The 26,674-nt window shown below is 38.1% G+C and overlaps 1 protein-coding gene and 1 non-coding gene across 2 annotated transcripts in view; one reads left to right on the forward strand and one right to left on the reverse strand.

Annotated features, from left to right (window-relative positions):
• LOC132614818 (uncharacterized) overlaps window positions 1–26,674 on the forward strand; it is a 46,408-nt gene that overhangs the window by 8,833 nt on the left and 10,901 nt on the right. The window contains exons 4-14 of the mRNA XM_060329365.1: window positions 264–339; window positions 7,920–8,042; window positions 11,070–11,325; window positions 11,411–11,881; window positions 11,953–12,138; window positions 12,234–12,524; window positions 13,384–14,031; window positions 20,960–21,353; window positions 21,531–21,673; window positions 21,899–22,048; window positions 25,830–26,039. Of these exons, the coding sequence (XP_060185348.1) occupies window positions 264–339; window positions 7,920–8,042; window positions 11,070–11,325; window positions 11,411–11,881; window positions 11,953–12,138; window positions 12,234–12,524; window positions 13,384–14,031; window positions 20,960–21,353; window positions 21,531–21,673; window positions 21,899–22,048; window positions 25,830–26,039 (2,948 nt within the window). The remainder of the gene's footprint in view (window positions 1–263; window positions 340–7,919; window positions 8,043–11,069; window positions 11,326–11,410; window positions 11,882–11,952; window positions 12,139–12,233; window positions 12,525–13,383; window positions 14,032–20,959; window positions 21,354–21,530; window positions 21,674–21,898; window positions 22,049–25,829; window positions 26,040–26,674) is intronic.
• LOC132616405 (small nucleolar RNA snoR2/U65) lies at window positions 22,905–23,020 on the reverse strand. Its single transcript, XR_009573186.1, has one exon. It is a non-coding gene; the product is annotated as a small nucleolar RNA snoR2/U65 (small nucleolar RNA).

The raw sequence follows: 26,674 nt of genomic DNA on the forward strand, positions 1-26,674 counted from the left end.
GATATAACCTGAAAACTTTATGCTATTCCTATATTTTGGAACTCAACATGACTAACTCATGCCCTTGTTATCAAATCAAGTTCTTTAATTATTGGAGAAAATATTTCTGCATAAGTATTCTAGGGTTATATGTTTTTGTACTGCGCTGGACAACGTCATGCCAACAGAAACAGCTGATTTTGGCTTAGAACCTTTTTCCTTCACTGGAGAAGAAGAATATCATGATATGTAGGAAGTGTGATGGCCTTCCGCAAATTTTGCAGGATGGGACTTGAGTATTACGTGGATTCGGAACTTGCAGCTGGCACTGGAATACCTTAAATTCGAGGAGATTGAAAAGTAAGTTTGAGTAGCTTATTTTGAGCCTTATTAGTAGAGTGGCTATATAAATGAGTAGCATGTGGAAGTAAAGTGTCGGAGCATTTTAACTTAGCTGGCACTTCTCAAAAAAAATTTAGCGGGAAGATCCTTATCCATCTGCCTTGTTTGCTCTTATTTGTTGTACCTGACTCTTTTTTTGAAATGGACTTGTTGTACCTGAGTCTAAAAGGAACTTGAAAATCTTTCTAGGGTTTTGTAATTTTTGTTAGGCAAAATATGCTAAGAAATCAGAGAGCTTTAGCTAGTCTGTGCGTTATTTTTACTTAAAACATGGTTTTGAGGACTAGATATTGTCTACAAATTTCTCTACCACCTTTACATTTTTTGTTTTTGTTTTTGAAAACAGTTGTAATGTTCTACTTTTGGGTATTGTCTTCAATTGAATAGATTGAGAAACTCTTTGGATCAAAACGGGAGATTCACATCACCTCCTCATTTGTAAAATGGTTTTTGACTAGTTCCCAAGTTTGTTAGTGTTGAAGAGATAATTAAATAAAATAAAAATGTGCTCTCTTGCTTAAGCTTTTGGATGAGATGGTAATACATTATAACATGGTATCAGAGCCTATGGTTCAGCAGGATGAGTATGGAGATGTCAGAGTTGATGGCGTAGGACTTGGTTTATTGCCTTTCCGGTGCTTGGAGATGCCCACGCAAAAAGAAACTAGCATATGGGCTTCCGTGGCCACAAGTACTCGGACAATGTGGGTGGTACACATTGAATCTCCCTATAAGTCCATGAGGTGAAGGGCCATTTAGAACTTAGTTCGAGGGGCTTGTTGATGGGGCATGTATAACTTAGTTCGAGGGGCTTGTTGATGGGGCATGTATAACTTAGTTCGTGGGAGAGATTGTTGGGTGTACGAACAAAAAGCCCTACATTAGTCCCATATTGGTAGCTTAAAAAGAAAGGGAAGGTACATGTAAGGTGTAAGACTACTCTTAATGGTGTGAGGCCTTTCGGAAAAAACTGTGATAGGCTTAGCTTAGATCCGGCAAAGGTGCTGGCTTCGAGTCTCACAGCCACCCATTGTCAAAAGAATTTCCACGTACTTGCTCATGAAAACGAATCAGGTGTGCACGTGAGAGAACATGTTGAAGAGATAATTAAGTAAAAAGATCTTTGGGAGTTTAATAGTGCTCTTTGGTAGGAAAGTGGCTTTGGAGATTTGGAATAGAGTTGTATGCACTATTAAGAGAGGTGATAGCGAAAAAATATAGAGTTATAGAAGGGGGGGGGGGGGTGGAGAACTAGAAACATTATGGAGAGGTGATAGTGAAACTATATGGAGTTATTTGTTTTTTTGGGGGGGGGGGGGGGGGGGGGGAGGACAGAGAACTAGAAACATTACTACTCCGGGCAAGGGTGGGTATGGTATGGTAGATACCGAATTACCATATCGAAATTTTCGTACTGTGGTTTTGGTATGCATGTTAAGATTTTTTGGTAATCGGTACGGTATTCAATATTTATAAAATACCGAATACCATCCCGAAGTATATAGTTACAATAGGCTTTATCCCTACCTTTGTGGGGTAGAGAGGCTCTTTCCAATGGCTCAAAATAGAAGAAGAAATCGGAGCTGAGTTTCAAGAAAATAAGATGGAAAAATAACAGAATACAAAGCACATGGAGCAACAAATAGTAATAAACACTAAAGAAAGGAAGCTACGCGATCACTAAATAGTAGTACTAATAAGGAGAAGCAAAGGGGAGGCTATATTATTATTATACTAACAAATATATAAACTAGTATTAGTACAAAGCTAAATGTTTAGATGTTGGAACTTTGACTACTCCATCTTAATTGTTGATTAATGAATGAAATTCTTGTACTTTCTTTTGAATGTTTTTATGCGTAAGGTGTTAGTATGATATAAATTGAGACTTTTCTTGATTAGTCGAAATCATAATTTTCTATTATACGAGTATATGTAAGTCGAAGTCAAACAAACTATGGTTACTGATTTACCTATGGCAAAATACCAAAATTGAACTTAAAAATACCGAATCATACCAAATTAATTAGGTGCGGTAATGGTATAGTATTTTTAAAAACCGAAAATCGAAATTACCGAATCAAAGTTTTCAATACTGTATCATGCCCACTCCTACTTTTGGGTGCAGTTTTTGGAGAAATATCTTGAAGGGGTGGAGAAAATTAGTAACTTTCAAGGTAGGGATGGGAGTAGGGTTAGTTTTCGGGGGCACAAGTGGTTTGGGATAAAACCTTGAGAGCCACATATCCAACATTCATAGTATTTCATGCCAAAGGAGATGACAGCCCAACAAATGTGGAAGATACAAGAAGCAAATGCTCTTTGGAATCTTCAACTTAGGAGAAATCTTCAGGATTTGGAGATAAGAGAAATTGCAAAACTTGCTTGAGACGCTCTATATACAAAATCTATCATACAAAGATGCTCACAAGAAATGAGACGGTTTTCCCGCACGATTCTGTTTGGATCTCCAGGGTGCCGAGAAAGATATGTTTCTTTGCATGGCTGGCTACTAGAGGAGCAATTTTGATAGCAGAAATCTTAGGAAAATGAGGATCACCTATATTAATTTGTGCTTTATGTGAAAAAACTGGGGCGAGGATGTGGATCACCTTTTATTACATTGTCAGGTTGCCTCAAGGTTATATTGAGTGATTCTGAGATGGTTTGAACTATTGTGGACCGTGCCGGGATGATAAAGGACGCTTTGTTCAGTTAGGCTTTTAGAAAACGGAAGAGAGGCGCAGCGCATAGGACATTGCTCCATTAGCTCTTATGTGGGTAGAGTGGAGAGAAAATAGAAGAGCTTTTGAAGAAATTGAACATGATTTTGTATACTTGAAGAATAGCCTTTTATCCCTCATTCTTTTTAGTGCACCAATGAGATTCCTAGTTGTACAGATGAATGGGTGTCCACTGTAAAGAACCATTTATTTTTGTAGTTTTTTTTTTTTTTCAACATTCATAGTATTTCATGCCAAAGGAGATGACAGCCCAACAAATGTGGAAGATACAAGAAGCAAATGCTCTTTGGAATCTTCAACTTAGGAGAAATCTTCAGGATTTGGAGATAAGAGAAATTGCAAAACTTGCTTGAGACGCTCTACATACAAAATCTATCATACAAAGATGCTCACAAGAAATGAGACGGTTTTCCCGCACGATTCTGTTTGGATCTCCAGGGTGCCGAGAAAGATATGTTTCTTTGCATGGCTGGCTACTAGAGGAGCAATTTTGATAGCAGAAATCTTAGGAAAATGAGGATCACCTATATTAATTTGTGCTTTATGTGAAAAAACTGGGGCGAGGATGTGGATCACCTTTTATTACATTGTCAGGTTGCCTCAAGGTTATATTGAGTGATTCTGAGATGGTTTGAACTATTGTGGACCGTGCCGGGATGATAAAGGACGCTTTGTTCAGTTAGGCTTTTAGAAAACGGAAGAGAGGCGCAGCGCATAGGACATTGCTCCATTAGCTCTTATGTGGGTAGAGTGGAGAGAAAATAGAAGAGCTTTTGAAGAAATTGAACATGATTTTGTATACTTGAAGAATAGCCTTTTATCCCTCATTCTTTTTAGTGCACCAATGAGATTCCTAGTTGTACAGATGAATGGGTGTCCACTGTAAAGAACCATTTATTTTTGTAGTTTTTTTTTTTTTTTTTTTTTTTGGGTATACTACATGTATAAGGAGTTTTTCCCTTTTATTAATGAAATTATTCCTTACTTGATCAAAAAAATAATTAAGTGAAAAACAAAAATATGTTCTGTCTAACAACTTAAGCTTTTAGATGAGATCATAACACACTATTGTTGTTAGTGTTAGTTAATTAGCAATGATTTTAGGAGACTTTATTTTTCCTTTTCCTAGCGTAATTATAGGAATAAAATAATTTCTTATGTTGTAATTGATTGTATTTCCTTAATCAGTTAGAATTCCCTTGTATAAATCCCTTCTCGTGGGTTGTTCAGACATACTGAAATACAAAGAAGCGACGACTTTCTTCTTTCTTAAATTCTACAAGGTATCAGACACTGGTGCTACAGCCGGACGAGTGGTCAAGTGGACACCCTTTGCGGAAAATTACACTGTAATACTGTATATGTAGGTCAAATTATGTCGTTTTTGATTATATATATTTAATGTTGAACACCCCTAGACATGAGCAAATCCTTTGGCGCGATGGTGAGGGTGTTCAAAGTCCGCCAGGAGGTTTCGAGTTAAAAACTAGGTATTTGCCCCCGTATCTTAATTTATTTTCCTTCATTTTAACAAGTTCGAAACTCAAGCTACAGACTACTCTAAAAAATTTAAATATTTGCAAGTTCCTTAATATTATGAATGGGAAAAGGGTCATATTTGCCCCTTTGTCATTGAAAAAGGTTTAATATTGTCCTCCGTTATACTATCGGTCCATATATGCCCTTAATGTTATACCATCAGTTCATATATGCCCTTAGGGTTCGTTTGGTATGCTGGACAAGCATAAATAGTCATGGGATAAAAATTAGTACTATCTATCCCTTGTTTGTGGGATTTAACTGGGTATGTTGTTGTTGTTGTTGTTATCCCTCGTTGGTTACTAATCCCTGGATAAGTTATACCAGGATTAGAAATCGTAACGGGATAAGTTATGCATGCCAGATGGTGGAATAATCATACCAGGATTAGTTGTTCTTGGATAAAATGATGAAAATGACAAAAATACCCTGAGGTCCCTCAAATCCTTTTTCTTCTATAAAGGTGGAGGGTATCTTTGTAAACACAACTTCTTAGAAATTATGCAATGCTGCAACAACAACATACTTAGTGTAATCCCATAAGTGGGGTCTGGGGAGGGTAGAGTGTACGCAGACCTTACCCTTACCTTGCGAGGTAGAGAGGCTGTTTTCGAAAGACCGTTAGCTCAAGAGAAAGCATGACAAAAGGTTTGACAAGGATTGATGAAAGTAAAGAAGTCATGATAAAATACTATAGATAAGCATTATGAAGAAAAGTAACAGTAACTGCAATAGCCTAATGCAAGTTTCAACTTTTGATAAAATGCTTTAGATATACATGCCAAAATACCATAGATAAGCATTGTGAAGAAAAGTAACAGTAACTGTAGCAGCCTAATGCAAGTTTCAACTTTTGGTAAATCTGAAATTTTTTATAACAAGTAGTAATAAAAGAATAAGAAATACTAGAATACTAAAATAATAAAAATGAGGAAACTAATACTAATCCTGGTAAGGAAAAGCAAAATGCGAATCTATTCACTACTAGCCTTCTACCCTAATCCTCGACCTCCACACCCTTCTATATAAGGTCATGTCCTCAGTAAGTGGAAGACTTGCCATGTCCTGCCTGATCACCTGTTCCCAATACTTCTTTGGCCTATCTCTACCTCTCCCTCAGCCCTGCATCGCCAGCCTCTCACACCTCACCGGCACCTCTGCGTCTCTTCTCTGGACATGGCCGAACCATCTCAGCCTCGCCTCTCGCATCTTATCCTCCATGGAGGCCATTCTCACTTTATCCCAAATATCTTCATTTCTGATCATATCTCTCCAGTAAGCCCACACATCCATCTCAAGATTCTCATTTCCGCAACTTTCACCTTCTGGACATGAGATTTCTTGACTGGCCAACACTCCGCCCCATACAACAGCGCCCGTCTAACCACTACTCTATAGAACTTACCTTTAAAAGTTTTGATGGCACCTTCTTATCACACAGGACACCAGATGCGAGCCTCCATCTCAACCACCCCGCTCCAATACGATGTGTGACATCCCTGTCAATCTCCCCATCTCCTTTTCTTACTAGTATTATTTAGCTATCGCGTAGATCCATACTCGTATGTGTGTATTATTATGTGTTGCTTCATTTGTTTATCTTGATAATTTTTGTTGTCTTGCATTGACTATGTTTCTTTTGAGCCGAAGGTCTACGAAACCACCTCTCTACCCCACATAGGTAGAGGTAAGGTCTGCGTACATCCTACCCTCCTTAGACCCCACTTGTGGGATTACATTGGGTATGTTGTTGTTATACCAGTACCAGGATAACGAACCCCAGCATACTTAATTCCACTTTTTTTTTTTTTTTTTTTAATCCCAGCATAACTTGTCTTCAAACCAAACGCCCCTTTAAAGTTATAGAAGTGGCTCAAATTTACCCTTCCTCCGTTAACCCCATCCATTTTAGCCAAAATGGCATGCCAACTTGCCACATCAACCTTATTAGCTGATCTAACTTGTTTCTGACTGAGGTGTAGTTGGTGTTATTAGGGTTACCTAAGATGAGTTGTGCCACTCGAAGCAAAGCAGTTACGAGTTGATTGAGCGACAAAGGGGCAGCAGAAAAGTAATTTTACTAATAGATCGATAGCTATCCTGATTTTAGAGCTGTCAATATGGGCCGGCCTAACCCAGACTGGCTAGCCCTCACGGGCTTTGGAATTTGAAGGGCAGGCCGGGCTGATGGGCCTTAAAAACAGCAAGCCCGACCCAACCCTACACAGGCTGTGGGCTGGGCCAGCCCACATTTTTTATAGAAGTATTTTTTTGTAATTTTTTTAATTAAAATTCTAATCTATAAATGCTAACATAATATTTACAAGACAATATTACATGGTATTGCCACTTGCTGCTCGAGTCTCAACTCTCAAATCCACAAATAAAATAATTCTAATAATACTTATTTAGTACTAATTTTTCAATGCTTTCGATTGCTAATAATGCGCATTACATAAGAAATTTTCGTATTGGTTTGTTAATTTCACTACAATTTAAGCTGCATATGGTGTTTTCTTATTGGTTTGCTGGTCTTAGAACAAGTTTGCTGGTTTTTTAAATCAAGTTTGGCTTCAAGTAAAAATTTGGTTGTATGACTTCAATCTGAAAATCTCTACCATTCTTTGCAAATATCTTGGATTCAACCGTTCAAGAAAACGATCTTGTTGGACAAAAAGCTTTTGCGAAACTGAATAACTTTTACATTGTTAACATATTATAACTGATATTACTCGAACCAAATAGCTAATGAGTAACAATGCGACTAACTATTTTTAGTACTCTACTTTCTTTTTATTTGTTTTATTTTTTAATAAATATTTTTTCATTTGGCCCACGGGCCGGCCCAGCCCAGCCTCGCTCAAGCCTCACGGGCCAGTGTACTTACTTGGGCTGGACTAAAAAACCTTGTTCTTAAATGGGCTCCAAAATCTCAACCCAACCCTATCAAATCATGGGTTGGGATGGTCCCAACGGGCCAAGCCCATATTGACGACTCTGAATAAAACTAATAAATTAAAAGAAAAAACTTAGCTATATTACCTCGAAACTCCATAAAGTATTAAGAAACAATAATTATACTGCTTGGTGGCTCAGATTCGTCCCACAAGATTATTGGATGAACGAAACTGGATGTAAATTGGTTTTTGGTTTTCAGTCATTTCATCTCTAAAACATGAGTTCTGGATTTGTCACCGAAGGACTTTTAGAGACATGGCATAGAATAACATCGTATGTTTGTCTTTTTATGGACAGGTCTTTAGAAATGCTTGCTCATGTCAATTTGGCTGAAGAAGGCGTCTTGAGGATGCTCCTTGTTGTTGTTTATCTGATGTCCTCCAAAGTTGGTAATGATAATGAGGTCTCTGCTGCATCAAGGTATGCGGTCTTCTAGGTGTGTTATTTTATAATTTTATGTGCTAAAATTCTTCTCCTTGTTTTGTTGCTGTTTTTTAATGGTTACTTAATTCTGTCATCTTTTCACTCCGACGTGTTGCTTCATTTGCTCTGTTTATCTTGTTATTTTGCTGTCGTTGTTTTCCTTTCGATGCAGTATTTGGCCATGTCTTTTATACTGCTTTGAACTTCTTGTCCTTGTGCCGAGGTCTACCGGAAACAACCTCTCTACCTCCTAAGATAGGGGTAAGGTTACATGCACTCTACCCTCCCCAGACCCTTTTGTGGGATTTCACTGGGTATGTTGTTGTATTTTCCTTTCTATCCTGCTTTGTCTACCTCCTTTTGAGCGAAGGGTCTATCGGAAACAGCCTCTCTACCCCAAAAAGGTAGGGGTAAGGTCTGCGTACATCCTACCCTCCCCAGACCCCACTTATGGGATTACACCGGGTATGTTGTTGTTGTACTTAATTCTATCAATTATGAATTCGACAATTATCCTTTCTTTTCAGCTTTGCTAGATTGGTTCTCTGCCCGTGTTGTCAATGTAGAAAAGCGTCAAAGTTCGCTTGGCCTTTACGCGAATGTGAAATTAAGTCATGCGCTTTATGAGAAATGGTCAAATGAAAAAATTTTAAACGTAAAAATAACAACACAACAACAATTTATAAACAAAACAATTAGAAAAACACCTACAATAAAAGAAAAGCATCAGGTTTTGTCTATCAAAATTAAGAAAAGACCTTTTATACATTCTCAAAAAATAGCGGACCTTTTAAATTTCTAACTCAGCCCAACTTGTTTGGGTTGAGACATACTAATAGTAGTAGTAGTTGTTTTATTTCTCATTCATATGTAAAGATGCGAATATTAAGTTTCCAACTCGTTTTCTGTTGCTAATTTCTGATGTCCTACTCCGAGTCATTACTCAGTAATGCATTCATCTAAATATATTCTTAAAAATTAATATGTTTCTTTGCTTCAAGAAAAAGCCCATGCGCCTCTGGTGCCAACAATAAGAGGCCACATTCATCCTTGAGATTGTACCTATGGAAGGTATCCTTTCAATGGGTAGCAAAACATCTTTTCCTTTGTTAGTACCATCTCCAATCATGATGGAGATGCTCAATGGGAGGTGGGATTTATTATGGGCACGGTGAAAAGCTTAGCTACAGTTTTGGAATGCAGTATTTCTTGCTGCTTGCTGGAGCTGCTTTTCTGTTGCTTGTCTTCTCTTTGTTGTTGATGAATCCAACATTGCGATTTACATAATCAAGCTTCTTATTTTCCTTGTAAATTCTTGTTCTTTCATCGTCCTCCTATACGTTTGGAAACTTTTATCAATGCTACGTTTTTTATAGACGTGGTGTCCGGGCTAGCTTGCGCGCACCTCGACTAATTCCACGGGGTACCGTGCAGTGTTATCAAAAGTGAAAAGCGCAAAAAAGCTCTATGGTCAGCTGGGGCTTTAAGCGCAAAGCGCAAATAAAGCGGGGGTTTTACTGAAAAGAGGCTCAATGGCGCAAAAATACAAATATACATATGTTTAGTCCAAGACTAATAATAATACGCATGAATAACAAATATATGGACAAAGAAATTGTAAAAAACATTACGATAAAGTGAAATATCAATTATCTAGTGTCATCTCTTCAAAAGAGGCTCATTGGCAAGGAAAAGTATGTCTTAGAGCCTTGATGATGACACTGAAGCGCACATAAAGCGAGGCGAAGTGCTCAACATGTTTTGAGCCTCGCTTCAGGGCTTAAGCGCGACTGGTACCGTGTACCTCCCACCGGCACAAGTACCTGGTGACTCTATCCACCAAGGCTTGGACAGATGGGAAGAAATTACCTAGTGTTTTGGCCTTTGCTAGGAATTGCCTACTTCATTGACCACTAGACCGCACCCTTAGGTGCTATCCATTTGCTATGTTTCTTTGCATGATCAACCAAAAATTCTTTTAAATGTTAAACAACTTCAAATCCTTCTAATCTTACATTCCCTAAAGCTAGCTTACATATTTCAGACTTGAATACATTAATACTTTGGGCTGTGTTGGAAATGCATATTTGGATCTTGTTATAAATTCCCTGGCTATTTTGCTAGTTTATTCGGGTGCTACTAAAGGCCATCACAGTGATGCTAAGCGAGGGATTACCGCTTCATGGGTGAAACCATGCACTTCAAACAATTACGCACAAAGTGATCCAACAAAAAAACAATTCTTTGAATTTTAACTGTGACAGTTGGATGAATATTGGCATTTTTATGTTTGCCGCATTTTAATTTTTCACTAATTGTGTGTTTCAATTCGAAGAAGCATGCACTTCACTTCTTGCTTTTTGCTTCAAGTCCCACAGACCTAGTCGTTACACTTTTCACTTTTAAAACACCGGGTACTCATATATGTACTTTTTGATTTTTGAAATTTATTGATTAATTGACGTTTACATACATTAGGAATCCCACAGTTAGCAAGTGACATACTATTGAATTGGAGCATATCATTCTAGGATTCAGAAAAAACATTTCTAGGATTGCATGAACCATTTCATGTATATATTTAATTTGTTCTACTAATAAGGGGGAAAAAAAAAACTAAAGGTCTACAGCATGCCCCCCTCACGTGCATCCTTGATTTCCTTGGGCCAAGTATGCGGAAATAATTTTGTTGATTGTTGCCTTGTGACTTGAAGCCAATACCTCTGCTTGCTCTGGTATCAAGTTAAATTGTGTGAATGGATCATGCTGAACTAGCTTAAGATATTACAGAGGGAATACTCTTCAACAGTCGCTTCATAATTTCTGAAGATGGTTTTCTCATTAATTGTTATAAAGCTATAAAGCTTGGTTGAACAATATTGTGGTCCTACCAAGATGATATTCTTAGCTATGTGTTTAGTTTATAATGGTTGAGTAAGATAAGTCATTGCTTATTTTTATGACGTCTTCTTTATTGTCTGAATTCACTTAGGTTCTCTTTCTTATGCTTAGATCTTGATACAGGCTTCTTGCTTTAGGAACTAGCTTTGCCACCAAGATGATACGAGAATATGGTTTACTGCAGCATAAGAAAGATGGAATGGAGTCCTGGAAAGCTGGAGGTGTGCAAAATTCTTTTCTTTCTTCAGAGTTGATAGATAGTAGACCTGACGGGACGGAAGATCTGGAAAGGCTTCAGAAGATGGCTCACTTTCTGGAGATCATAAGGAATCTGCAGTGGCGACTCACATACAAATGCAAAAGGCTAGGCCAAGAATTGGTATTTTAGTCTGGTCCTCCAAAGTTCATTATTATCAGTTGCTTGATGTTGATAGATATTACATCTCCTTTATCTCATGTTCTAGGTGGATCAAGGTGAAGCTGTAGGTGAGACAGATTTGTCACAGGACGAGTCCAGGATTCTCGATCTTCCTGCTGATATCTTATCTTTGGAGGCTTCAAACCAAAAAGGACTGGCTCCTGCGTCTGAGATGGAGAGAAATAATGGCGAAGACCTTGCTTTGATGCCTGTGGATGGATTTGATTGCAAGGACATATCTTCTTTGGACACTTTTAAAGAACCATCTTTAATATCTGAAGAAAAAAGAGTCTTTTCTATAGAAAATCCAAAGGATATGATTGCACGGTGGGAGATAGATAACCTGGATGTCAAAACAGTTGTCAAAGACGCTATACTTGCTGGTCGTCTTCCTTTGGCCGTTCTTAAGCTGCATCTCCATCGTTCAAGAGATTTGATGTTGGATCAGGAAAATCAAGATACATTCAATGAAGTTCGTGATGTTGGAAGAGCTATTGCTTATGACTTATTCCTGAAGGTAGGTCTTTTCCGATTATTCATATAGACAAATTTTGTATGTGTAATGAGTCAGCTATTGTTCATGATCAGGGTGAGACTGGACTTGCTGTAGCAACACTTCAAAGGCTGGGGGAAGATATTGGAACCAGCCTTAAACAGTTAGTTTTCGGTACCGTCCGGAGATCTCTACGTATGCAAATTGTTGAAGTCATGAAAGGGCTTGCGTATCTTGGACAACATGAGTGGCAAATTTTGGAGAGGATCTCACTTATTGAGGTAGGTGGAATTATTGTTACTAAAGTTCCTCTAACTGGCTCTATGAGTCTAGATCGGAGTTGAATTTCGAGCTGACAGTTTGTTTTTGCACAAAGAGAATTTATCCTTGCAGCAGTTTCTGGAGTACCTTCTCTAGCCGGCACAAAGAGTTCAAGGGAGAATCAAATGGAAATGCAGCAGAAGAAATAAAACTGCACTTATTGGCTCCATTGGGTAGAGACCTAGTTATTGCCTGCGGTGAACTTGATGGAGTTGTGCTGGGTTCATGGATGAATGTCAACGAACAACCAGTTGCTCCCGAAGCTGACGATGATAGTAATCATTCTAGTTACTGGAGTGCTGCTGCAGTGTGGTTTGATGTCTGGGATCAGAGAGTTGTTGATTGTGTAAGTAACTTTTCTCTAATGCTTGCCACAAATTTCCTTCTTATCAGAAGGGGTATCAATTGGTTGGGAACCAGTAAAAATGGGTTGAGTCATCCGTCCCGCCAAAGTTTGCTTAGGTAAAGATGAGTTCGGTCAACTTGGGGCAAAAGTTGGTCATAAGTAGGGATGCCGGGGGGGGGGGGGGTGCGGGTGCATGGTGTGGTGGGTTTAAGAGTTTAAGACTATGCAGGACGGGTTAAAAAATTTACTCACTTTCGTGCATTCTCATCTCTGATTTAAGAAGACTGAAGTTCTCAACTATCACTCTCTTCTCTGATTTTCATCAAAAATTTACCTTTCAATGATTTTTTAAGATTTTCAAAAAAGTATATGTATATGATATTTTATACTCGGAATCCGTTTTCCGATGAAACAATTTGATTTTCAGTTCCAAGAATATTTTTGGAATTTTTGTAAACCAAACAGATTTCTTTCTGATATATTGCCACATAAAGGTCTAGAAACTGCAATCATTACAGTTAATGCTTCAATACATTAACAATCACCGTAATTTGAAATTATTTGACTTTTCCTATTAAAAAATAGTAATTAGTTATGCTAAATGCCTCTTGATAGTCACTCAAGAATTTTACATCATCACGTGCCACTCCTCTTCCTCAGCTCCCTCCATAATGACTTGGAAAATGAAGCTTGAATTATTATGCAATCAAATTGGAAAAGCATTTATTTTGATAATTTCTTTGATATTGTTGATTGTTTCATATCCTTTTTTATTTCATTATTCCATCTTAGTTTTGGTGATTTTTTTGTTCTGTAAATATGTGTTGCTGGCAATAACCGTAATCTTATTTGCCGACAGATAGTGCTGGATCAACCTTTCCTTATGGGGGTCAATGTTTTGTGGGAGTCACAACTTGATTACCACATTCGCCATAGTGACTGGTTGGATGTATCAAGACTTTTAGAGGTAATCCCGTCATATGCGTTAACCAGTGGAAGCCTCAGTGTCAGTTTGGATGGTATACACTCTTCATCAGTTGACGAAGATCTTCAGAAACCTCAAGACTGTGGCAGTTACATATATTCTCTTGAAGAGGTGGATGCTGTTTGCATGAATGTGCCGAGTGTCCAAATATTCAGGTTTTCTGCGGACAGCATGTGCTCCATGTGGTTGCTAATGCTTATGGAGCGGGAACTTGCTAAGAAATTTATTTTTCTGAAGGATTACTGGGGAGCTACTGCAGATATTGTGTCTCTTCTTTCCCAGTCAGGTTTTATCCGTGATGTGCATAAATCTTTACCGACGGATGAGCCGGCTGAGAGCTGGTCAGAATCTGTACTAGCTATTAGTGATGCCAGAGCTCATCCAGATTCCATCCAAGCATTTCATAAGGTTATCGTTCACCACTGTTCACAGCACAACTTGCTGAATTTCCTGGATCTTTACCTTGACCACCACAAATTGGCTTTAGATCATGAATCAGTTTCCTGGATGCAGGGTGCAGCAGTGAGTAAACTCGACTTATCATTATGTGAATATTTTGTTTTGGCTTACGTCCTGTATGGTTTTTCATTATGTGAGAACCTTAGAATTCCAATCTTATTATTGATTATTACTTGCCACAATGGAGACCCATGTTCATATGGTTTCCACTTTTGAAAAGCTGATGTGTCAAACTCTGACTGTTGGAACCGTGCAATAGGTGATAGACGCTTCTATATTTGTATAATTTTATGATAATTGTTGTTTGTAGTAGTTAGGTCTAGTGCAAGTTTAGTTGGTGAAGATTTTTAGCAAGAAGAAAGGGCTTCTTGTATTTCTGAATGAATATACAATCCATAAGAATGGGTACTTATACATGAGTTCTAAGACTAAATAAGGAAAGACAATATTACACAATCAATTCCTAATCATTCATATCAATACAATATATTCCTAAAATTAAGCTATCAATCTTAATCATCAATATCAAATCAACATCTCAATCTTAGTCATTAATACCAAATCAACACTCCCCCTCAAGTTGGTGCAAAGATGTCGCACATGCCCAACTTGCAAACCAGTGTATGAAAAGTCCGTTTGTTGAGGCCTTTAGTAAACACATCAGCTAGTTGTTTTTCTGATGATACGTGGAATAAACTTAAGACACCACCTGTGACTTTTTCTTTGATGAAGTGTCGATCAATTTCAATGTGCTTTGTTCGGTCATGCTGGACTGGATTTCGAGCTATACTGATTGCAACCTTGTTGTCACAATACAAGGAAAGTTTCCTTTTTTCAGACAATCTCAATTCTTCTAGTAACTTTTGTAACCACAAAAGTTCGCAAACACCCTGGGCCATAGCTCTATATTCTGCCTCCGCACTTGATCTAGCAACTACACTTTGCTTCTTGCTTCTCCAAGTGACCAAGTTTCCTCCTACGAGTGTACAGTAACCGGATGTAGACTTTCTGTCATCTAAAGACCCAGCCCAATCTGCATCGGTAAAGGCTTCTATTTGGAGGTGACCATGTCTGGAGTAAAGTAGACCTTTTCCTGGAGCAGACTTCAGATACCGCAAGATGTGAAAGACAGCTTGCATATGAGGATCTCGAGGATCATGCATAAACTGACTCACTAGGCTGACTGAATAGGCTATGTCTGGTCTAGTGTGAGAGAGATAAATGAGTCTTCCAACTAGCCTCTGATATCTCTCTTTATCAACTGACTTTCCAACTCCGCTTTGTAGTTTGTGATTGCTTTCAATGGGTGATTCTGCTGGTTTGCAACCTGTCATACCTGTTTCTTTCAAGAGATCCAGAATATACTTTCTTTGAGAAATAAAGATTCCTCTTTTTGATCTAGCAACTTCAATTCCCAAGAAGTACTGCAATTTTCCTAGATCCTTGATCTCAAATTCTTGTGCCAACAACTTCTTCAATCGGGTCATCTCCTCTTTGTCATCTCCTGTCATTACTATGTCATCAACATAAACTATGAGAAGAGTGAGTTTACCCTTTAAATGTCGTATAAAGAGGGTGTGATCCGCATTGCTTTGTTGGTAACCAAAGGAGATCATTGCTTTATAGAATCTGTCAAACCAAGCTCTAGGAGATTGCTTCAATCCGTACAAGGCTTTCTTCAGTCTGCATACCTTTCCTTGACTTTGTTCAGTACCAAAACCAGGAGGAATCTCCATGTACACCTCTTCTTCTAAGTCTCCATGAAGAAATGCATTCTTCACATCAAACTGTTGCAAGTCCCAGTCAAGATTAGCTGCACAAGATAGAAGAATTCTAATAGTATTCATTTTTGCAACAGGAGCAAATGTCTCTTGATAATCCACTCCAAAAGTCTGAGTGAATCCTTTAGCCACCAATCTTGCTTTGAACCTTTCAATGGAACCATCAACTTTATGTTTTACAGTGAAGACCCATTTGCAACCAACCAACTTCTTGTCTGGTGGTGATGCGACAAGTTCCCAAGTCTCATTCTTTGATAAGGCCTTCATTTCTTCCATCATAGCTTGCTTCCACTTAGAATCTGCAAAAGCTTCCCTCCAATTCTGGGGAATAGACACAGAAGAAATAGACAAGGCAAAGGCTCTATAGGAGGGCGATAAAGAATTATAGGAAACAAAGTTAGATAAAGGGTGTTGAGTGCAAGATCTGACTCCTTTCCTGTGAGCAATAGGCAAATCTAACTCATTAGGAAGTATAGATAATTCACCAGAAGAAGAAGGTTCGGCTTCGGCAGGTTGCATGATGGCTTCTTCTCTGCTCTATTTCTCCTTGAGTAAGTAATCAAATCAGGCCTATCCAAACGCCCAACAGTCTCCCCCTGAATTCTTTCACTTTCTCTTATGGCAGTAGTTTCAATAGTCTCCCCCTGAATTCTTTCTCCAATTTCACTTTCCCTTGTGGCAGTAGTTTCAACAATAGAACTAGGAAAAACCATCTCTTCTTCCTTATAATTCTTCCGTTGAAGAGGTGATGGTGTAATACTGAAATAGGGCTCAGATTCCCGAAAGGTAACATCCATACTGACAAAGAATCTCCTAGAAGGAGGGTGATAACATTTGTACCCTTTTTGTGTTGGAGAATACCCAATAAAAACACATTTAAGAGCTCTAGGTTCAAGTTTCCCAGAGTTCCTAGCGTGAACAAAGCAAACACACCCAAATATCTTTGGAGGAACAGTATAGTCATTTTTACCCTTTAAAGCTTCTAAAGGACTCCGGAAATTAAGAGTTTTAAGTGGCATTCTATTGATAAGGTAGGCAGCTACTAGAATGGCATCCCCCCAGTAAGGCTTCGGCAGATTCATAGTAAACAAAAGGGATCTTGCTACTTCTAACAAATGCCTATTTTTTCTTTCAGCAACCCCATTTTGTGCACTAGTATAAGGACAACTAGTTTGATGGATTATCCCAAAAGACTCCAAGTAAGCTCCAAAAGTTTTATCCATGTATTCTGTGCCATTGTCAGTTCGAAATATCTTTATCTTAGCCTCAAACTGAGTACAAATCATCTTATGAAATGACTTAAAACAAGAGAAAACTTCACTTTTGGCTTTTAACAGATATACCCATGTCATTCTAGTGCAACAATCGATAAAAGTAACAAACCATCGACTACCAGACAAAGAAAGTGTTTGAGTAGGACCCCAGACATCAGAATGAATAGTCGAAAAGGGAATTGTGCTTTTATTGTCACTCAGAGGATAAGAGTTTTTAGTGTGCTTGGCATATTCACATGCATCACAAGACAAAGATTCAAACTCAGTTCTAGAAAATAAACCAGGGTATAACTTTTTTAAAGCAAAAAAAGATGGGTGTCCCAACCGTCTATGCCACTGTATTATTTCTCGGTTGACATCCTTATTTCCTACAAAAAAGGCCTGACCAGAGTCTCTAGTTCCATCGATCAAATATAAGCCATCATGCAATCTACCACTGCCAATCTTCTTCCCTGTATGAAGGTCTTCAAAAACACAATAATCAGGAAAGAATCTGACACTACAGTTTAGTTCTTTGGTGATAGCGCTAACAGATAATAGGTTAATAGGAAAATCAGGCACATGAAGAATGGATGATAAGGTAATATCAGGAGTACAAAAGATTAAAACCTGTTCCAGAGACAGGGGTTAGGGAGCCATTGGCTATTCTGACATAATCTCCTTTGGGACTAGGAGAGTAATTTTGAAGGCCTTTAGAAGAGCCTGTCATGTGTCTATTCGCACCAGAATCAATAATCCAACAATTAAGCTGAGCATTAAAAGCAATACCTGACTGCACATAATTGGGGCTAGCAACATTAGAAGAGCCAAGTTTGTTCAGAAGACGGCGAAGATATTGAACTTCATCTTGAGACAAAGTCTCTCCAGAAGTAGTGTCACCCATATTATCTGGATGGGAAGGGTTAAAATAGGCCTATGACCCGAGAACTGGAAAAAAAAAAAATTCCAGAAAAAAATCGCCGGAAAGTTGGCTGCCACGCCGGAATCCTAATTCCGGTGATCGTAAAAAAATCAAAACTGATAGGGATAGGCTCAGAATGTTCCAGCGACCCAACAGAGAAAAATAATCCAGAAACGAACTGAGCGGGAGGCGTTTTTTGTGCGGACAGCCACAAAGAGAGAGAAAACCTCGACCTCTTTGATAAAACACGGAACCCTAGTGCTGCGAGGGAGAAAACTCACCTCAAAAAGGCAGCAATGGCTCTGATACCATGAAGATTTTTAGCAAGAAGAAAGGGCTTCTTGTATTTCTGAATGAATATACAATCCATAAGAATGGGTACTTATACATGAGTTCTAAGACTAAATAAGGAAAGACAATATTACACAATCAATTCCTAATCATTCACATCAATACAATATATTCCTAAAATTAAGCTATCAATCTTAATCATCAATATCAAATCAGCATCTCAATCTTAGTCATTAATACCAAATCAACAGTTGGAATAAGGTGGCTTGAGCACATTATCTATAGGTAATATTAATCAAGGCTTTCCTTTATTCATGATTGTCAAAAGACTTTATTTTCATCAAGTTACAGCAATTAACTTCCTCTGTCATTAATCTGATTAATTTGGGACTTAGTAAGATGTCTGCTTGCCTTTATATAAATTCTCACACTTTACTTTCAAAATGTCCATCAAAAAACCTGTAAATAAAAATGCTTCATGCATGCTCTGTGAACGTATTTGCCTGAGCAATGCTGTAGATGCTACTGGGATAATTGTCGTCTTTGTGCAAGCAAAGCCAAGATGGTTCAACATTTGTTTATTAATCTTGTTTTGAATTTTCATGATTATTTGGTCTGAAATTGTTTTCTTGAAACTCGTTCTTTCAGGTACTTATCGTTGATATACTCCCTCCTCCTCATAATAAGTGGTGTTTTTAGCTTGGGCACACCCCTTAAGAAAATTACTTAGTCGTAGCAAATAAAATGTGTTTTTACTAATTTATACTTAATCAAATGCCTTTGTAAAATATCCCTCATCGGTTGTTTAAGGGATGGGTGGGCTCCTTATATGGCTTGGACAATCCTCCTCCCTTTAAGCTAGCTTTTGGGGTTGAGTTAGGCACATGATCCATTTTCTTACCAATTATTGTTTCCCGATAGTGGGCCCCATATTAAAATTGCCCACGCACCAGATGTCCAGCCTTGGGCGTGAGGTGGGGTGTTAAAATATGCCACATTGGTTGTTTAAGGGATGGGTGGACTCCTTATATGGCTTGGACAATCCTCCTCCCTTTAAGCTAGCTTTTGGGGTTGGGTTAGGCCCATGATCCATTTCTTTGCAGCCTTGAAAAAGAAGCAGCTCTTTAATGGTTTCTTGGTGAGGAAAACTCCAATTTATTTAAAAAAGGGTAAAATTGGAACAAAAAAATCAATGCCTTCTTGATTTTGTGAAACACCACTTATTTTGAAACAAAATGAAAAGATAAAAACACCACTTATTATGAAATGGAGGGAGTACTACCTTGTTAATAGCAAGTGAACTTGCTTCTTTCAATTTAAGATCATAGTCCGTATGCACATTTTTACTTGTGGTTTTTTCAGTATGATGTTTCACTTTAATTTGTTTTTTTTCTGCAAAACTGAATCTATCAGTGCCATTTACAACTAGACAGTTAGCCTAAAAAATAGAGCACATCACTTTGCGATACGTTTTTATCCAATTTGAGCCACTCAAGAAATAGACGGTCTGCAACTTATCCAGTCCATAACATGGTCGACTTATTCGTGCTGCGTTATGTATTCTATAAAGTAACCAAAGAAAATGGAAATTTGTTAGCTTAGCCGGAAAATGTCTTGTAGAGTGATGAACTTTAATTTGTCATTTTTGTAATCAAGCTTGTAAAGCCTGTCCATGTGGTGTAAGAGTAAGGTGTTAACATTTCTGTTGCTCTTTTTTCTATTGGTGAATTGTTTCACAATTTTTTTTTTTGTAGATCCATTTGTTTTCATGCTTCTGACATACTAGTTGGTAAAGGCACTGGAGCCATCTCCGTGCGGCTCACTTCTCTGAGCCAAAGCACAATTACATGTTGGAGATGGACAATGAAGGGAATTGTTCTATCCCAATCAATAGGCTATAATGCAGCAGCCACAGTAGGGAAAACTCCAAGTGAATTACTCCAGTAAGGCACTCCTGTAGGGTTTTATGCATCAGCATGTGTCAAATGACAAGACTCTCTCTTTTATTTTGGTACTTCGGGAAACTGGGAGTTTTGAAAGACATTTGGGCCTTCAACTTCCCAGCAATCCAGACGGCCTTAGATTCTTCTTTTGAAGATTTCATTTTCATTTCATTGGAGCCCTCATTTTTGTTTATTTTTCTTTTGACTTGTTTGTGGAAAAGGGAAAATCTGCACTTGGTTAGCCCTTTCTCTTTTCCTTCTGATTTGGGTTGACATATAAGTCTAGATTTATCACGCACAGTATATCTCAAAAACATTTTGTAGTTCTCCAGCTCTCACAAAAAACTCGGTTCACTACTCCTAGGTGGTTTATATTAGGGAAGCCAGATGCTGTTATAGCCTCCCTGGACCGTTGTTGCAGTCTTTCAGGGTGCACCTGATCGGAGAACTTCACTATTTTCCACTACGTGGAATATAAGTTATGTCTAAATGAAAATACTAGTGGGAGGTCAAACAAAACAATAGTTCTCAAGTTCATTTGACTAGTGGACTTCTAGTTACATTTTTCAGAACTTGCCTTTGCACCTCATTCCATTGAGGTCTTTTATGCCCTTTCATTCTAAGAAGCCTTTGATTATGCTTTGTCCTTAATTGCTGATTTCCTGTAAAAAGATTTATTGTTTTATGCAGCTATATATTTCCATCTCTCTTTAACTGAAGATGTTACTTTTGAACTATCTTTTTGTCCGTTTTGACGGCCCAATTCACTAACCTTCTTGTTTTTATCTATATTATCATCAGGGAGATAACCAATGGGCCAAGTGGTTGCTCTTGCAAAGGGTCAAGGGGAAAGAGTATGAAGCGTCATTCTCTAATGCCCGTGCTGTTGTATCACATAATTTAGTTGCCGGTAACAGTTTCAGCACCATGGAGATAGACGATGTAATACATACTGTTGATGACATAGCGGAAGGAGCAGGAGAAATGGCAGCTTTGGCCACATTGATGTATGCTCCAATTCCAATTCAAGACTGCTTGAGCAGTGGCAGCGTGAACAGGCTCAATAGTTCTGTGCAGTGTACATTGGAGAATCTTAGGCCATTCCTCCAACGCTTTCCTACTTTGTGTCGTACACTAACTGCAGCATGTTTTGGACAAGATCCAACTTGCAGCAGTATAGGTCCTAAACCGAAATGTGAGTTGCTACTTTTTAATTTCTCTAGGTTTGTGCCCCTAAATTTGCTTGCCACCTGGAAGGACCTCAAGAAGTTTTCTAGTGATGGCAGTTTAAGTGTTTATCACATGGGCCTAACCAAAGTTGCACTTTTATCTGATTAAGACCTTTTTCTTATTAACCATGTGTCTTCTGCAGTGTTTGGTTATTCTGATTTATTAGACTATTTGAATTGGCGCGAGGGTGTGTTCTTCTCTTCAGCACATGATACTTCACTCTCACAGATGCTTCCTTGCTGGTTCCCTAAGGCTGTCCGGAGATTAATTCAGCTTTATGTGCAGGTGGCCTATGAAACTTAAGTTTGTTGTTTAACTTAATAACTTGCTCTTATAAAAAGGTTTCATGGGAAGGAAAGCAAAGTAGGTTCTTCCAAGTTCCAACTACTATATACTATGGAGACAATAGTCTATCTTTGGTAGTTTCTAAGTTTACTATCACCAACTCTAACTATCAAATTTATTAACTTGCCTGTTTCATGCTTGGTTGTAATATCTCTGTTATGGTAGGGCCCACTTGGTTGGCAATCAATTGCAGATTTGCCAGTGGATGATCCCTCTCTGCTGAGGGACATTGTTCCTTCTGACATCAGTCCCTTGTCCTGGGAAGTTGACATCCAGAAAAACATTGAGGAGGAGCTGTATGATTCTTCATTAAAGGTGAGTAATGCTTCTATGATCATTTACTTATGTCGACTTTTTGAGATACTGTCTTTTCCTGTCCTGTTTCCTTATCTAATATTGTGTTTGTTCAAAACATAATTAAGTAAATAAAATTGTGCGCTCTTTTATAACTTAAGCTTGTAGATCAGATGTTTACACGCTTCAACATGGTCTCAGATAGAGGTCCTGAGTTCGAATCACACCGTCACCTATAGTCAAAAAAAGATTTTACGGGCTTGCCCATAAAAAGAATTAGGCCCGCTTGAGGCGTGCTTAGTCCTCAGTGCAACTCAAGCTAGGTGCTCTCCGTCAGTTAACTGGCCATTTAATGTGGGCACTATGCACACCTCAACATCCACATGCTCTATCTTAGAGGGAGACCAACTACAACAACAACATATCCAGTGTAATCCCACAAGTGGGGTTTAGCCGTCGGGGGAGGGTAAGATGTAGGTAGACCTTACTTCAACCTTTACGGGGTAGAGAGGTTGTTTCCGATAGACCCTCGGCTCAAAAGAAACGAAGTCAATGCAGGGTTGCAAGAGAAACAAGACAACAATATATCAAGAGACCAAACAAATGAAGCAACACATCGTACTATACACAAAAGGTTAAAGATCTACGCAATACCAAAATAATAGTACTAAGGCAAGTAGAGAAGGAGATGGAAAAGCTATCCCCCCACCTCTCTCTCACACATCGCTACAAAAAAAAACTACTACCTACTATCCGAATTCTCGACCTCCAAATCTTCCTATTTAAGGTCATGTCCTCAGTCAGCTGAAGCTGTGCCATATCCTGTCTAATCATTTTGTTCTTTGTAAGAAAAAATAATAATTTGGAGAGCTAATGAAAATGTAATCGCACGAAACGGCTCTGTGAAGGAATTAAAGATCCATACACAGATGCATATCAAAATGCGAAATGTTAAATTAAAACTTGTTATTGGTCCAATCATAGTATCTGTCGGTCATCGCTTATTTTGTTGTGTGAAATTATAAATTTAGTAAAAATTTATCACTAATGTTTTAATATTGTTAGTATTTCATGTATTTTCAAGTAATTGCAAATTTTCAATGCTTTGTCCATATAAGTATTGTTAGTATTAAGAATATTTTGTATAATACCGTGTAGAATCAACTAGGGAGATGTTTATTTTTAATTATGTAGTCTCGATTTCTTTTGATAAGTTATATAGTCTTGATTTCTTTCCTAATTTAGAATGTGTGTGTATACTGTTTAAACATCCAATAGCTTAGGAAAATCATTATGAAATAGACTTCTCATTCTTCCTCTAGTGTATTTTCATCTCTTATGGTATCAGAACCGTTGGTGAGAAAGTAGTCAGTGTGCAGGCTACAAGTGACATAATAGGAGAGAAAACCCATTGTCAAGCACCTCGAGGTGTCATTGCTTCCCCAGGGCACTGCACATTCCCGTTACCACCAATAAGGTCGGCACCCTCGTGCAACCTAAGCCCAATACTTTTGCTACCATAGGGCCATCCATACCCCTCCATGCGCTACCAACATTTCTCTTTTTGAGGAGACAACGGATGCGGAAACCAATACAAGAACCATATTCAATCCCAAGATCAGATTAAAATAAGAAATGGAAGATGGAGTTAAATAAATGAGCTGATGTTGCAACATTGAAATAACAACAATATTGTGTAGACCTTATCAAAAAAAGAAAAAAAGAATATTGTGTAGAATCAATTAAGGAGATACTCCCACCCGCAAGGGTGGCTTAGTTGGTTGAGCATGGGGCTCCCATAATGGAGGTCTCATGTTCGAAACCCCCTGCCGTCGCCTTCTAGGTCGAGCTCGTCGCACGAGGCTTGCCTAGAGCGGGTTATCTCTCCTGTGTGGTTTGTGGGTTATTGCACATGAGCGGGGTTTACCCTGTGCGCACCCGAAGGGTAGCGGCTGCGGGTTCCCTTGTCATCAAAAATAAATAAATTAGGGAGATACTCCCTCCGTCCCATAATAAGTGTTACCTTAGCCAAAAAAGCTTGGCCCATAATAAATGTCATCTTAGGAAATCAAGATATAAATTGACTAGGTTTTTCCAGCTCTACCCTTGGACAAAAACTGACAAGTTAAAGTAACATCTAAATGATGATTGGAAAAGCCACATAATGTCAAAAGGTTAACTACTTGTGCATGCTCTAATCAAGAGGAAAAAGTAATTTATTTTTATTATAGAGTGGTAATTTAGTAAACTTCACATTGTATTATTGGTTTCTTAATATGCGCGTTTTTGGCTAAGGTGACACTTATTATGGGACGGAGGGAGTATTGTTTATTTGTACTACGTAGTATTGATTTTTTAACTAGTTTAGAAGAGGTGTATGTACCATTTGAACATCCAATAGCTTAGGAGAATCATTATGAAATACGCTTCTCGTTCTTTATCCTGTGTGTTTTTGTCACAGTTAGCATGCATAGTTATTTTTTGTAAATTACATGTATATTATTTGTTTTCCCTCATCTGGGCCTTTCTTCACTGTAACCTCACTTTAATTCAGATTTGCGCTTAAAGCTCCAACAAACGTCAGTCAAGGACAAGTTTATAATGTTTAGTTTGGTAGTTTATTTAATGATGACGAGTTCAATGTTAAAATGCTGACCAACTTTAGCACATTCATAGGACAAATGTCGCATGCAACACAAAAAATAGTCGTCATACTATCTTTTCCGAATCTGGTAGAGAAGGGTAGAGGGGCGGGCCCATTATCCACTGTGTTTAGAATCGTGCACCATTTTCCCTCGGTGTTTTCTCGGTTCTATGAAACAATAGCTGTCATACTATTCCTAATAGACATGGCAATGATATGTTTGACCCAGATTCTTGCTAATGTATGTTTGGATTATTAATTCATTCACCAGACACAACAGAATAAAGAAGATAAACATAACAATTATGCTGTACACGTTTATTAGGCATTATTATTGTTGATCAATCAAGTCGTGCAAAGAGGACCAGAACAAAAAGTTTGAACTTCTCCTTAACTGACGTTTTTATAGTCTTTGGAAATGCATGTCAATATACTCTGTCATCCTTGAACAATCTTAGTCGTCCGGATGTCCAGCCTTATATATATATATATATATTTTTTGGAAACCGGTAATGTCCAGCCTTATAATTGTTTTGACAAGACTCGTGCCTGGCTTTGAACTTATTTGTTCCTCCACATATCCAGAAGTGGCATATGTGCCCCATATCATGGATCATAGACCCCCTTTTGCCGGAAAAGCAAAGTGAGATTTCCAAAGGGAAAACATGGATTCTCCATCTAATTATCATATGTGGATGCTCTTTGCTAGAAGAAAAAGTAGACTATGCATACGGAAATGAAGAAGGAAGAAATATTTAGAGAAAAGTTCAATCTTTCATCTACTAAATCATGCATAGTAATTCTCATTGCATAGGATACATAATATGTTGTGGTAAGGGCAAACGGAAAAAAGGAGTTTTCAGTATCTTCTGTTTTCTCTTTTTCATGTGATGTCAAACTCAAAAATGGGTTTATCATGTGATGTGTTTTTGATTCTGTATTTTATTCTCCGAGTGGAAAGTGGGAAAGAACTAACGTTTATTGCTCTTGTATTTTGATTTCATTGGTTGGAAATATCTTTGATGGAATTTGAAAGTTCGTTAAGGTGCTCACAATTTGCCGTGCTCACAATTTGCCTTTCGTGTAGTCCGGTTCCTTTCCTAATTTTAAACCGTGCTCCTGTTATCATCCCTTATCCAAGTCACTTTCTGGCTGTAGGAATCTAGAGTTGGAATTGAGCACCATTTACATCGTGGACGTGCATTGGCAGCTTTTAATCAGCTGCTGTCAAATAGAGTTCAAAAGTTGAAGTCAGAAAGTTCTCGTAGGCAGCATGGGATTCCAGTGCAAGGACAAACCAACATCCAGTCAGATGTGCAGATGCTTCTTTCACCTATTACACAGAGTGAACAGTTGTTTCTTTCATCTGTAAGGATCACTTTCTTCTAATCAATTACCAAATTGGCATTCATATTTTTCTATTTTTCAGGCGTGTCAACACTATATACTTCTTTTGTCCTTTCATAGTCATATGTTAGTATGCGAGCAAAATCTCTCTTTTAACTACAGTTCTTGAAGTGTCGTTTTACTCTTTCAGCATTATCTTAAGGAGCCAATTGTGTAATCGAAAGAATTTTGAAGAATCTTGTGTGAATGACTTCAAGATGCTTTACCTATTGCACCTCTATGACAGTATATTAGTGAAAGTACTTGATATTAATAGTTCATAGTTGTTTCATTTGAATCAAATTACTCTCAAATAGTTCCACTTTCATATCTTCTGTCTTAGGTCTTACTTTTCTGCGAGCTTCTTGTAAAGTATTTTATTTATGCTTCAAGGTAGTTAAAAAAGGACGAAGAACTTAATTTATAAGAGCTACCCTAAGATGAATGTACTTTGAAAGAATATAAATATGTAGAAGATGCACCTTCTCTATATGATGCTCTTTGGTTGGAGTGCACGTGAAGGCCACTCTTTATTTGCTGGACTATGACTTGCTGAAATAAAAGAGTGCTATGATCAAATAGTCCAATTATGTGTGATAGACTGATATAAAACAAGC

The sequence above is a fragment of the Lycium barbarum genome, chromosome 10 (assembly GCF_019175385.1).
Source record: "Lycium barbarum isolate Lr01 chromosome 10, ASM1917538v2, whole genome shotgun sequence".
Classification (NCBI taxonomy): Eukaryota; Viridiplantae; Streptophyta; class Magnoliopsida; order Solanales; family Solanaceae; genus Lycium; species Lycium barbarum.